Consider the following 14,966-nt stretch of genomic DNA (forward strand, 5'->3'; position numbering starts at 1 on the left):
CTTTGAGAGTATAGTGGTTCAACGTTTGTCCTTCTATTCTTGTAATATGTGTATTAGTAATGGTAATTAGAAATCTTAGTGCGATTCAATCTATAAAATTACCCGACTTTAGTCGGAGAAACAAAAATTTGACTTTAAATAATCGTTTGATTTTCAAAATGGATGTCCAAATGTCTTCTCTTCTCTCTCCCCTTACTTTCCATGTCCTTAAAATTCTTAGCTACGATATTTATTTTATTAACGTCAATAGAAAACAGAGGGAGTAGATGACAATAAAAACACCATTAATAACAAGTTATTTTAACCATTAATAACAAGTTATTTTAATCAAAATTAATGGCAACAAGAAATACCTCAACAAATTATACATCGCCTCAAAAGATTTAAAATACATTGATATACAAAAAAGAAGAAAAATAAATTTAATTCTATGGGTAAATAAAATGATTTTCTCCCAAAATGAAGATAAAAACAATGAAGACAAATATATAACCTTGGTGTGGAATCCCTGTATAATAAAAGAATGTAAGAAAATGAACTTTCTTAAATTAGCTTCCAAAAATTGCAGCTTCCCAAGAAATATTTTCATTGAACATTTAGTATATGCTTGCAATGGCTCGACTGCTCGAGGCAAACTCTTGGAGAAGATAAACCGATCTTCGTAGCATCTCGAAATGTCTCCTGAATATGATGGACACAAATGAAAAAAAATCTTTGTCCGTGGTGCATTAGTACACTCCGACTAGCACCCTCAAGGGCGTATACTATAAGAAGAATGAATCATATTTGCATAACTTCTAGTCATCGGGATCCATTTCTTCGTCCTGCTCCAATGATGGTCGTGTCTCAGTTGAATTCTCTTCCTCGGGTTCCAGCTGCCTATCTAATTCGGCATCATCCTCTTGTGATTCATTTCCACTAAATAATGTGTCTTGTAAGCCGACTTTTAGCCCTTTTTCCATCCATTTAGGGCACTCATCGACACCTTTAAAAACTGAACTCGAAATCTTGGCAGGATTTGGTATCCGACAAGAGCACTCGGGAATGGGGTACGAAAGAAAAGAAGTGGACTTCGAAAGACGTAGACGTAGTTCCTTTAGAAGACCTTCCTCGCCTATACTCTTGTTCAAATGTTCTCTGACGGAAAGAATCCAGCTGCGTTTGGGATGGTATCGATTTTCACTGCTACTATTGAATAATTCGGCCAAATATTTCCTGGTGAACATAAACGTATGGCTCCTATCAGAAACTCGAATAATAGTGAAATGAGTTTAACAAAAGGTCGCTCATTTTCCAAATATCTTTTTTATTTATTCAACAAATCAAGGTTACGCATTAGTTGTTACTAAGCAAAATAAACATTATTGGGTATTTCCGGTGAATCATTTATTACATGTGGACTTCAGGGGTGTTTGGCAAACAACTGATGGCTGGTAGCAGATCACATTGACTGATTTAACCAGCTGATTTCCGGTGATGGTTGGTTTGACCAGGTGATTTTGAACCCGATGCTATAAGCAGCTTGTTCAAAAACAGCTTATTTATAACAATAAGTTGTTTTAACTAGTTAATTTACCAAACACAAGCATTGAATAGTTTGACTATCCAACCCTCTATTTGTATCAAAATAAGCTAAAATTGCCTAATAAGCTTTTTACCAAACAACCCCTTCATATATAGTGTATGAAAATGAATTCCGAATTCCTATTCCCAAATTTCCAACCCGAAAAAATACAATAAATGAGTAAAAAGAGCGGATAGATTAAAGTAAAAACAGAACATGCAAAGTTAGAATACTCAGACAGAAAGTACCTATTTGGTCGATATGTTCTTAACGAGGCCATTTCATAAAGTCGGTGTCCCATAACCAAACTTGAAAAATCCGGTAATCCACTGCCGTCATTATGAAACCCCGGAAAAAATGCATCTGCTTCAACTGACACTATATAATCAAGAGCGGCCCACAAGAGTCTATGTGCCTGACTTCTCAACTCGGTTTGTGAGGGGTCTGGCTCTACATTCGTCTCAGCAACCCAGCCATACCATCCCTCCTTCTCATGACGATAGATAGGTCTGTCGGGTGGAGGGGGAAGTGGCCTAGGCCTGGGACCAGCCTTTTCCCATTCTTCCTTGAACCGTTGCGGGCTTTTAGATGGAAGTGGCTCAACGAAATCCTCTGATAGTGGTTTTTCGGGGCCGATCAAGTTCAGCAACTCCTGTTTATTGCACAAGGAGGTGCGGTCTACCAAGTTGGTGTACATGGCACGGAGAGGGATCAAAACCCTCTGACCACCAAAGATCTCTGAACCTGCCACATATATTCTTGTGAGTGGAGGATACCCCATGGCTCGAAGCAACAAACCTACCTGAAGAACAAAAGAACCGCTGAGCATAAAAAACGAGCTCAAATAACTATTGCATGCACCGTTGAATTTTGGAGGTTAATCGTATACAAGGTGTTTTTGAAGTTTTGATCATATTTTGACAAACGTGCTTCAGGGAAATGACGATAACTACCAAACATTGAGGTCTCTTTTTCAGGCATTTATTAAATTGTTGGATTCTTCCCCATTCATTTAGATTTTCTACCATTTCAATTTGTAAGTTCATATCCATTTCCACTTCAGTCCTCCAAGTCATCTTTGGTCTTCTCCGCCCTCTTCTTAAGTCTCCCACATGGAAAAAAGTACAGTCGTTGATGCATTTGCGGAAACGGTCTCGGTGTTGCGGAAAACGGCTATAATAGAGTAATAACGCGAATTGTGGCCGATATGTGTGAATTTTCTTAAAATCACATGAGTGTTTTGAACTTTAATTGCATTTGTTGCTGAACTACTATTATCATGCAATAATAATTAAATCAGAAGATTCAAATTATTATAAAATCAGAAATCAATACCTCTTCGGGCATAAGGGGGCATGAACCATTTAACTTCCGTGCATGTGAATCGATAATTAATTCGTCTTTGATAATATGTTGCTTAATCATCTGTCCTCTCCTATACTGTATCAGTTCAGTGTGAACATCCTGATGTAGAAAAGACAAATCAGCATAGCACAAGGTTTTACATTTTAACGAAAAGGTCATGTACATTTTAGTTCCTGCATATCAAATATCATTACGATGATGTAACAAAGATACATGTGCATGACATCTCAAAAGTCGCTAAAGTTGTTGATGACCCGTCCACAACTTAGGGATTAGAATTTATCAGATCCTTGCATAATAAGCAATACTCCCTCCATTTCTTAATTTCCCACAAAGAATGTTCACAAGAATTAAGAAAAGTAGTTACTTTTTGAATAATGGATATATTATTTTATTGAATAATAAATTTGATGGAGGAAAAACGGATATGCTAAACATTTAAAAAATATTAAAAGAAAGTTAGTGGAAAAAATATGGGGACTACAAGTAATAAAAAAATGTTTTTATAAAGTTAGTGTGAAACATTTAGGGACCATAAGGAATATAAAAATGTTAAAATGAAGTTAGTGGAATATATGTGGGGACTATAAGTATTATTAAAATATTAAAATGAGGATGAATAAGGTTATTTTTATCCAAAATTTGTGATATAAATAGAAAGATTCTTTATGAGAACAACAAATGGAACACCCAAAATGGCAAATAGGAAATTCCTTAAAGAACGGAAGGAGTATTATTTTATTTTTAAACATACAAGTTTGAAGGAAAAGGTGAAAGTAAACCTGAAAAAGCTCTGCGCAACCGTGATAAGCTAATGCATCTCTAACAAGGCCGGGGTGATACGCAAGGTATGGTTGACCAGAAGCTCGTAACCTGAATAGAAATAGTTTCTTTCAGATTATTCATAAAAAAGCAAAAGGAAACAATCGCAATCACAGAATGGTTCCTTAGTCTCCAAAACAAGACATTATGTCGAGAAGATCAATTAAAGTATCAAACAATACAAAAGAGCCAGAAGGTCGATAATTCATTCACAAAGAGTAATCTCTTCGTTAAATGAAGTATAGAACACCTAAAAGAGATACAAATGAAAGAGGATTGCACTGCAGGCACATGCACTGCTTAATATGGTCATAGACTCGGCAACCATTTTCACTCTCCGAATAACCGGTTTTTTCGGACCGGAACTCGATCACGATTTTCACTATCTAAAAACCATATATCCGGATTTCTGGATCCGAATCGATCCGGTATTGGGTTTTGAGTACCCCTACTAAAAAGTGTTGTCTTCTTGTACATGTAATTATTCATTTACCTCATCACAATTTCATGTCCAAGCGCCATAATTTCTGCTCTAAAGCGCAATGAGTGATAAGCAACCCTACACCTTAGCCTCTGATACTCTGCGAAGCTGGAAGGAAGGGCATCCTGGAGGAAGAACCACAAGCAAAAAATTCATGGAACAAGTCGTAGACCAATTTTACAGCAAATTCAACCATTGTATTTTGTGACTAACAACATCTTAGTTTTGTTAATTTGCAAATGATTGTTTTACAATTTATGAATACATTATAAACGTGAAATATTACCTTAGGCTTTCTATTGAAATATTGGGTTATCTTTCTCACTTTAGGAATTAATCAATCAGAGTCAAACACGTGTAAGTAGATTATGCCATTGACATAATAAAATAGGGTAAGAAACAAAGATCAAAGAAAGAGACATTTATTTAGTAGTGCAATCCATCAGAAGTCACAACCATAACAAATTAACAACCTTGCTTTGATATCAAGGTGCAAATTTGCAACATGAGGATGTTATTCTACAATAGGACACGAGCAACAACATAATTTTATCTTTGAACACCAACCTACTACACATAGGTGATGGATGGTGAGGACAATTGACCTCCCTTCTCTAGAACATATATTTCATTCATGCCCAAAACTTCAGGTAGATTAGAATTGCACGTAATTTAATGAGTCACTTTAATATAGTCCATTAAAAACTGAAGCCAAAGAACTATACCCAACCACTAAAAAATAGAAAAAATTGTCGAAAAAAATCCAACATTTCACTCACCCACCTTGAATAATCCCACCTATTGATTATTTCCTAACAACCTCATTTTTTATACTCCCTCCTATTCACCCTACTTGACCCATTTATTTTTGGGCACTATTCACTTATCACTCTTAATTTATATTTTACTCTTAATCTATAAGTTAAAACATAGTCATGTGGGATCTTGTTTCATTCGTCTCAATACAAAGATTATTAATATCAACTTTTTATAATTTTTAATTAAGAATAATTTGAGATATTAAGGGTTAAAATGTTGCCTCGGCAAGTCTAAAAAACTAAATGGGACAAGTAGGGTGAATAGGAGGGAGTATATATATTTACTTCTTGCATACCCTGTGGATGAGGGAAGAGGTGGGGTTATGGTGGTTTAGGGGGTGGAGTTATGGTGGTTTAGATTATTGGGTATGCTGGGAGAAAAAAAATACAAAAGGTTGGATTATTTGAAAATATTCCAAAGGTGGGATTATTCGCAGCGGATGAGTAAAAGATTGGATTATTTTTCAAAAAAGTTACTTGACCCATTTATCGAGAAATATAGGAAAATAACTTTTAGTTAACATGATTTCCATCTAGCACAGCTCAAAAGTATACCATTGTTGATTTCCACACAAAATCAACTACAAAACATTTATAATACCAAAAATACATTACAAGTCACCCCTAGAAACCCATGATTGCCACTGGATAGTATATTTTATAAGTAAAAAAAAACTGTTCAGAATATGAATCTACAAGTGGAAAGACACAAGAGTAAGGACACAAAATACCTGTAAACAACCTCCATCAGAGATGACTAAACCGACAACCTTTGCTTTTTTCAACGTGGGTAAAACTTCTGATATATAGTAACTTGGGGAAGTAGTGCGGGTAGGCTTAAAAGTCGGAAACCGTTTTTGTTTTCGAGCTTCCTTCAACTTTGGAGGCAAGGTCTTCACAATTAAAACATCACTTTTCAATGCAGATACAAACTGCTCTTCGTTGTACACGTACGAAAAGCTTGAATACCTTGAGCTGGAACGACAAGCAACAAAGAGATGCAATCATTATTTGAATCAACGACTGCAATCGTTGATCTCCCGATATTTTACCCCCTTATTTAGAAAGAAATCTCAAATGCGAACTAAAGTGGGTCCAAGTGAACCTGATGCCTTTTGACTGGAGACTTTCTTGAATTTCGGGGATGACCAATGTGGCATTTAATAGTCTGGCTACAGCGACAAGATCAGCAATCTATTAAACCAAAAAACAATACTGAGGAAAAAAATCATTTGAACCAAATGCCGTAATATGAAAGAGAAGCCAAAGGAACAAAGAAATTTTTTCAGCAATATGTACCGAATTTCTAATCTTCTCGAACCCACCATATATTTTAGCATATATGAAACCGTTGCTACGAGCAGCTGGCTCTGCAATAGAAAGTTTGATTTATGATCTAATAACGTCAATTGTAGGGGTAAAATAGTAAGATAATTAAACATGCTCATTGACGTCAATTGTAGGCATAATAATTAAATTCCAATTCCTTCACTTTCTGGTCATTTTCAATCTTATTATCTCTTGTACCTTTACGGTTCATTTGGTAGGTGGTATTAAATGGTGGTAATGGGAATGAAAACTAGTGTAATTTTAGTTGAAAAATCTCTTGGATACCTTGATATCCATGCTTGTCCAACTTCAATCATCTCATTTTCTTTATAGAATTCATTCCAAAGTATTACATTCGGAGCGGTGGTATTAGGTGATAATTTGTAAACAAAAAAATTTTTTGTGATCAAAGTTTCATTACCATAGGAATGGCATAGAATTTTTGATGAAATTTTACACTATAAATCAATCCCATTACCACCATTTAGTACCACTAACCAAACGGGCCATTAGTTCTCTGCTCTTCTCTTCTTTATTCACTAGTTCTTATCCTTTGGAAATCTCCTCAAATTCTATTCGTAAACAGAAGACTGTACACAATCCAAAGTAACATGGCTAAATTTTTGTATCAAACAAGCATGAGTGGAGAATTTAGTGGACGTTTCAGCTTTTTATCAAGCAAGGGCTTTCAAGAGCTATATCTATAATTCTCAAAGTTTTGGAGAGAGTATAAACTAAGTTGAGGAAGAGTTCAATAAACTGCATCAGAAATGTGAGACATTATGGTATATGATTTAGGATTAAGGCTTTGGCATTGTTGTGTGATGTATGTTAGCTCCTCTGGGCTCTGACCTCGATCTTTTTTAATATCAAATTTAGTGGCATGGACGATGACATTAAGTCTTTTGTGTTAGGTATAACCAAAACTAGAGGTGTTCAAAACAGAACGACGACCCGATATTACATGACCTAGTTACCAAACTCGATTTGACCCAACACCAAAAATAAATTCACAATTATGTAAAAACCCACATGGACACAAGATCCAATTTTGAACCGATTCAAAACACCTGATCTGAAATCCATTTGATGGCCCAAATGAAAACCTCTAGTCACAACCTTGATTCTTACATTTGCATTCTATCAAGCCAAGCAACAAGAATATTTTTTGATTCTTTGACCAAGAAGCAACATATCAATGCCAAAGTCCTATCACATCAAGACGAGGTTGACAGCACGAACCAATAAACTATCTACTGAAGTCATCCACAAGAATCAAGAGTCAAGACGCAAAGAGATTGCTTCAAATATAACCAAATATCATATTTTCTAACGTGTCCCTGCCAAGCTTTCATACCTAAACTGATAATCTACTTCTCAATACCCAAGCCATTCACAATATACCCTTTCAAACCCACAAAACCCTATTTACTGCCCAAACTCATCAACCAAACATAACTGGCGCCAAAATTAATCCAGGAATCAGCTGGGATAGCAATAAAACTTAATTCCATTGAATTGATGTAAACAAAATCAATAAATAGTTTGTCCATGCACCAACAGTTCCAACACCTAACAAGAAAAATAATTTCACTAGTGATGGCACGACGATCAAAGGAAGATTCAAGTTGACATACATGCCTTGTCAGGAACTCTACTTTCAAAAATGATCAATTTAGAGCTTATCACCATCATCGATTGTGGAAGCACGCATAGCTGTGCAATCCAAAATATTTTTAAAGAGCTAAATTTGGCTAATTAAATCTAATCCTAATTGTGTGATCCAGCTTCAATGCCCGAAGTTCAAATACAAGAGAATGGCCAAGGGTGGACTAAACCCTTCCTCAAAAAAATCTTATGGCGGATCTAGGAATTTAGAGGGGTAGTGTAAAATATCATGTAAAAATGATTTAAAAGCAAAGATTGATAAAATGAATTCAGATTTGTAACCCATAACTCTTTCAACTAGCTTAGAGGACTAACATACTAAACTACCATTAATCCTAACTTTTTATTCAATGTAAAAGTATGTATGTTTTGCTACCCCTTGCTACAATGTAGAACCAAACGGGGAAACATATTTCCCTCATCAGCCAGAATGCAACATAAAAGTGTCTACAAAGTTCAAAAACCTTTCTCAAATACCATGAATCAAACACAATATATACTACATTAACCCATCAAAGTTCCAAACTTTAAACTAAACTTGTATCCATAGTGTAAAAACAAGGCCGCATCGTATTGCATCAGCCACGTTATAAAGGTTTTCAAAACAAATGAACCGATATTGTCCGCGTTGTAAAGGTGTACAAACACCGTATTTTGGGCCGAATCAAGGTATATCTTGTGATTTGACCGATATTTTGGCATTACGATAACCGCATCAGTCCCGTTACCGCATTACTTTCAGTTATCATGATCGCTACTGTTACCGCATTTTTACACTACACTTGTATCATGAAATATACAACTTTCCCAATGAAAGAAAAAACTGCATCAAAAAATACAAAATGCTAGAAAGAAAAACACAGAAACTCAACAAACTGTAAACTTGGACTCAATCATTACTTTATTAAGAAAAGCAATCAAATACCCAGAAAATAAAATTACCAGGAAAAGAAGTTCTAGGATTAGAATAAGGCTGTAAGGATTGAAGAAATTTCACATGTCCCCACAATTTCTTGTAACCCAAAACCTACACAAATCCAATAAAAACACCATCATTTATAAACCCACTTAAAAACAAATACAAAAAAACAAAACTTTAAAATCCAAACTAAAAGGGAACTAAAAAAAAAAAAGAAAAATAATGATCTTTACCCTAGTTCCTCCAACAGAAATACCAAAATCATCAGTAAGTATACTGATTGAATGATAGTGAACAAGATTATCAGTAGAATATTTTGCAAGAATTAAGTGAACACCCAGTGAAACAATTGATAAGATGAGTCCTCCTAGAGCTGCCCATTTAATTTTGGATCTGAATATCATTGTTTGTGTAGGAAGAATCTAACTTAATATTGAAATTTGAGATCTAAAAAACCATTTGAGAGGAAGAGTGAAAAGTATTGTTGGGTTGTGAAGTGTTTCGTACCTTCTATGGAAGAAGCATAATTTCTTGATTATCCCAATTTCCCAGTTTTTGGTCTTAATTAATTAATTATTATATCAAGTATTAATCAATATTTGGTCGTTGAATTGTCTTGTTTTTATTATCGAGTTTAAGTTTTTCGGTTTGCCCGGCGGTTTTGACGGTAAGGAAAAGCTACGCTCGTTATGATTACCGAAATCAACCACTTTTTTATTATTAAAATTATCAAAATAATTTAAGGACTTATCCGTTATACATAATTTCAGTTAATAATTATTTTCATTATTTTTTATTCGTATATATTTGCTCCCAACACATATCATTGTGAGAGAAGAGGGGTGGGGACGTGAGGTTATAGTGGGGTTCAAGGGGTGGGGATGTAACGGTTCAGATCATTGACTAAGTATGCTAAGAGTAAATAGATATAAATATTGAATTATTAGATAATAATCTAAATGTGGGATTATGCAGTAAATAAGTAAAATATTAGATTATTTTTTATTATTATTCTTTTCTTCTAAATTGGGATTACAAGATAAGATGAGAGAAAGAGTTAAACAAATGCTAATTGAACCCATGACCCTAATTGAAAAGTGATATTTGCTATTTAACTCAAAGAAAACTCGATTCAATTTCAACTACTTTCACTTCTTTGAATCAATGTGTATTTTTATTTTTATAAATTAGTCACCATTCACAAATCATGACCACATTGATAATATCATTTTTCTAGTATAGTTCAAGTGTAATATGATTTAGTTGATATTTGGGTCGGCAAAATTTAAAGTTTTTATTTGGTATAAGTTACCGATTAAGTTGATTACGTTAAAAGTAATATGAGTCATAGTTGATTAACAACCTTGTAAGTTAGAAGTCGAATTTACTTCGTTTAAGGATTCTTTGGGATAAAACTGAAATAGTTTAAAAATGACTTGGTTGTTAGTCATTATGACTTGTGCTAGATACTAAGTTGTTGACTGTAACTCTAAGCTTGGATTCTACAATAATGAATATGAGGAGGAGTACATATATTTCATGCATAACAATCAACAAAAAGATAAGGATTACATGATCAAGTTGATCAACACTTGATCTAAATCGGATCACTTACCATTTAATCAAGTCAAATACTGGTTAATTAACCATTGAGTAAATATTTTTGTATTAGTTCAAACCAAACAAAATTATCAAAAATTGAGTTATATTTTCACTACTTTAGCTTTTCCACAGGCAAATTAAAAAGGGGATAGGAAATACTTGATTCAAATATTAATACTTCTTCCATTTAGACTTTTAAAATGTTGGTATTGTAAAACTAAACATCAAAACAATTCTAATGTATCTTTTCAATCTATAAATTTTCTTATGCATCCATAACCAGATAAGATGTAATGTCATTTGTATATAATATAAAGGGGTCAACTCAATATGCATGAAATATGATTTATCAGCTAACAAAATAGAACAAAAAACTATTTACACCACCCAAAAAAATGATAAAATTAACAAATCTAAAACTAAAATCTGCAAGCAGTTTAAGACAAGCATCTACACAGAAAATAGTGACTTTCAAAATTCAACAAACACCAATATTTCAAAACAATACATTCAACATAGCTAAATAAATAGCTTAAAAAAGGAAAAGATTGAACAGATGTACCATCAGCATGTGTTTTCTACTCCTCACCAGGAAACTAAGGAGGTACAATCCTAGTAATTAGGTTTATTCTCCAGAAAAAGTAGAAGCGTGATCTTGAAGGAGAAAAAGAACGCCCGTAGGCACCCTAATACCCCTTCGAAGGTCAATCGCTTTCATATCTTCTAAAGCTGTCTAGCGTCTGCGGCTGTGCTTCTTCTTATTCCTTCGGTTCATAGCTGAATCAGATTCTGAGCTTGAGTCAGAACCTGAAGATGCAGATGACGAGCTGTATTTCTTTTGCCGTCCTTTCTGTTTCTTGTTCCTCCGCCTCCTCCTCTCATCTTCAGAATCTGATGATGAGCTGTAGCTAGAAGCACTCTCTGATGAGTAGTCCGAACCAGTACCTGAAGAAGATCTGCTATCAGAGTCGGACTCTGATGCTCCGCTATCACTACTCGACTCTGTGTCTGACCTATATTTCCTCTTACTCTTCTTCCTTCGCCTGTCACTCTTCTCCTTCTCCTCTACTTCCTCCTTTTTAATGTCAGGATTATCTTCATTATATGAAGCCATTAATTTCTGCCTTAATTTAGGGTTCTTAAGAAGCTGGCTCCTGGAGGGACGAGAGATGTAAACCCTCTCATTCTTGCACTCGTAAGTCCAATGCCCAACTTGAAAACACTTCTGACATTGAGAAGCTACCCCTCCGGTGGAGGACATATTAGCCTTGAGATCCTTCCTCTCACCCAATCTCACAGCCTTCTCAGTACTCATCAAGTACATCTGTCTCTTAGCTTCTTTCCTCTCCTGCCATCTGCTAGGCCCCTCTTCCTTCTGTCCATAAGCATTTACATTTCTGGCAGCAGCAGTTGCTGCTTTCTCAGCTTGGGCTCGGCTGAGACCCTTCGCAGCAGACAAGGCTGCAGCTTTGATTCTATCAGCTGCAGCTTGCGCTTTCTCTTCCTTTTTACTCGACATGGAGACTCCTTGTTACCAATGGGTCACAATTATTCAACGCGTTTATTGCACCGGAAAGCAGTAAACAGAAAGTGCAAACTAACAACAACCTCTTTCTAAAACCTGGAAAACCCAAAAAGAAGAGACTCAGTAATAAAACACTTTCCACAAGCAATTAACAGAGGTAATACGAAAATGGAGCTTTCCACAAACAAGTGCAAGAAGTAGCGCAATTAAAATAAGTATTCAAAAAGCTGATATTTCAATTCTAAACAAACATATCTTCACAAGTGATTCTATATAAGTATTAACAGAAAGCTAATACAGTATTGATCAAAGTTTCATCATATGCAGCAAACAATAAGCACTGAAATCATCAAAGAGTTTACCACATTGTCCACATAATAGATTATAATAAATAGATAACTACAGGTTTTTCCACTAATCAGCACAAACTTAGCCAGAGAAACAAAGCCAATATTGAGCATTTAAACAATATACCAAAAGTAGCTAAACAATCCATGTCCAGTAGTATTGACAAAAAGACTCTTGTTTCACTATTAGCAACACAACCACATGTAAGTCTAGAAAATTAATATATCTAATGGACATGAACTTAATGAGAAAATGCAAATCAGGACTTAAGGAGCTCTCGGCTGTGTGCCACTAATAACGGTGAATTCCATGATAACAACCGCCTTGATCTTTATGGCCGAATTGATTGATAGCCATGTAACTTATATATCATAGCATTTTACCAGTCTCCCGAATAGATACACGGCCATCTAGGAGAGTGAGCAAAGCAACCATAAACACATTCCTCTCGTTTCAAAGGGTCCAAATTTTCTAGGTTCATTGTTTGTTTTAGTCTCCCAATCTAACCGAACAAATTTTACATAATAATTTACAAGAGACATCTCTATGATCTTAAGTTTTGCGTTTATACAAATTATTTGGGGTCTAATTATTTTAATTGGCAAACACGGACAGCCCAAAATCAGAAAACGTGTTTCTGCACAAAGTCTTAAGGGTTTAACACACTCCAACATAGCTACAAGAAACTAATTGAAGTGGTATGAAAGAATTCAACTTTTTCTATAGAAAACTCAATCAACAACAGTGAAATAAAATTACTAGGAGGATAGTAAACGGGCCAGCAATCTAGTGGAACAGGGAGAAAAACTTTCTATTCTATTCAAGACAACATCAGTTTGAGCAAATTGAATTCAGAAAGTCATTAATTGTCTAAATATCCCATCTAATTCCAGATACGTCAGCTACAAGAGTTGTATACTTGCTCAATTTCACTAAAAAAAAATTTCACAAATTTAGTAGCAGAACTCTAAAGTCATCAGTGGTGCACATATCAAACAAAATCTGAAATAAGCAAACTACTAAAAATTCTCCACATTACTTGAGTATTAATTCCAAATTAATAACAAATCAATTATATCTAATTATCTGGTTCAGGAATGAAGTTAGTTTATTACGAAAGCAATCTCGTATTCAATTAAATAGTATTCTAAGCATATAGTTCGTTACAAAATCAAGCAAATAACATGAACAGATAATCCAAACACTATCCGCCAATCCTACGCTAAGTCATTAAGTCACCCGCGCAAAAAACAATACTTTACCCTAATTCAAATTTTTGTTTGAACTTTTGTTATCATATTTGAATTACAATCATTTTAATATAAATTATAGTTGAATCAAACATAAAACCAATAAAATCAAAGCGAAAACGGTTCAAAATTGAAAATGCAAAAGCAAAATCAAGCAATATCAGAAATCAAGCATAAGAAATCAGATCTAAAGAAATTGGTGAGAAAAGTCATTTACCTGAACAATATGAAAGACAGAGAACGGTGGACAGCGAGATAAGTTGCCGGCGCTTCGTGGACGACGCTGCTTTCCAAGGCTTCTCCGTGCTTGTGAGGCGTCACAAAGTTCGCCCTTCACAAAAGGAAAAATAAGAAGTGTAGTTGTTCTTTCCTCTTTTTGAAGTTTAGAGTAGACTTGTTAGACGGCGTTAACCGTAATGCCCAATTATCTTTTATAGAAGTACACAAATTTTTATTTTAAGACAAATTTTTATTAAGACCGTTTATTGTGAGACGCCTTAATATGGATTGGCTCAAAATTTATTTTAAAAAAACTGAAAAGAAAACCAGCTAGTCTTGGCCGAAACGGTCTCAAATTGAGACGGCCCAAAACATTCCAGTTCATCTTCAATAATAAATTTTTTAAAAAAACTACAAATATAAAAACTGCCAAATTTGAAAACAGCAATCAAAGAAACCCATTTTCAAACCGCCAAAACACTCACACGAATAAGGAAACAAATTAAAACGGGATTTTCTCTTCAATTCTTTTGAAAATCTCTGAAATTTTTTCTTTCAATCAAAGAAAATCAACATTTTAACTTCAAAATGTATGTAATGGAAGATTTAATGAATGAATTTGACATGAAAATGACATTACAAACATCACGAAGATATGTAGACGAAATTAAAGGTAATATTACGAAAATCGTATGTAGAATGATATTGTACAAAGATATATAATTGATAATCTGTTGTTTACAGATTTGACGCTTGATAAAGGACAAATGATGGTGGTTTATGGTGAAAACGAAGAAGATAATGTCGAGATTAATATGATTGATACAGGTATGATCAATTCTGCAATTAAAATGTTCAATTTTAAGCATAAATTGTTCAATTGTTCAATTCTCTGTTGTTCAATATAGCTTCATAGATTCCAAATGTCAAATTTAAGTGTTTCAGTTTAAAAGCTAACATATTCAATTGATATTTTATATATATCAATTGTAGTTCTAAATTATTCAATTTTAAACATAAAAGTGTTCAATGAATTCTCTATGATTCAATATAGGT

At 34.4% G+C, this 14,966-nt stretch overlaps 2 protein-coding genes across 2 annotated transcripts; both read right to left on the bottom strand.

Moving 5' to 3' along the window:
- Positions 1 to 16: 16 nt before the first annotated feature.
- On the bottom strand, positions 17 to 9,624 carry LOC130817337 (protein EMBRYO SAC DEVELOPMENT ARREST 30-like). Its single transcript, XM_057682974.1, has 10 exons — positions 9,200 to 9,624; positions 8,990 to 9,074; positions 6,350 to 6,420; positions 6,156 to 6,244; positions 5,782 to 6,025; positions 4,245 to 4,357; positions 3,712 to 3,802; positions 2,900 to 3,028; positions 1,813 to 2,366; positions 17 to 1,215 (listed from the first exon to the last, which is right to left on the bottom strand). The coding sequence occupies exons 1-10, from the start codon at positions 9,368 to 9,370 to the stop codon at positions 798 to 800; spliced, it is 1,965 nt and encodes a 654-aa protein (XP_057538957.1). The 5' UTR covers positions 9,371 to 9,624; the 3' UTR covers positions 17 to 797.
- A 1,395-nt stretch (positions 9,625 to 11,019) lies between these two features.
- LOC130817338 (uncharacterized) lies at positions 11,020 to 14,094 on the bottom strand. Its single transcript, XM_057682975.1, has 2 exons — positions 13,909 to 14,094; positions 11,020 to 12,189 (listed from the first exon to the last, which is right to left on the bottom strand). Exon 2 carries the CDS (start codon positions 12,085 to 12,087, stop codon positions 11,302 to 11,304), a length of 786 nt encoding a protein of 261 aa, XP_057538958.1. The 5' UTR covers positions 12,088 to 12,189; positions 13,909 to 14,094; the 3' UTR covers positions 11,020 to 11,301.
- Positions 14,095 to 14,966: the final 872 nt, after the last annotated feature.

This window comes from Amaranthus tricolor, chromosome 7 (genome assembly GCF_026212465.1).
Source record: "Amaranthus tricolor cultivar Red isolate AtriRed21 chromosome 7, ASM2621246v1, whole genome shotgun sequence".
Taxonomy (NCBI): domain Eukaryota; kingdom Viridiplantae; phylum Streptophyta; class Magnoliopsida; order Caryophyllales; family Amaranthaceae; genus Amaranthus; species Amaranthus tricolor.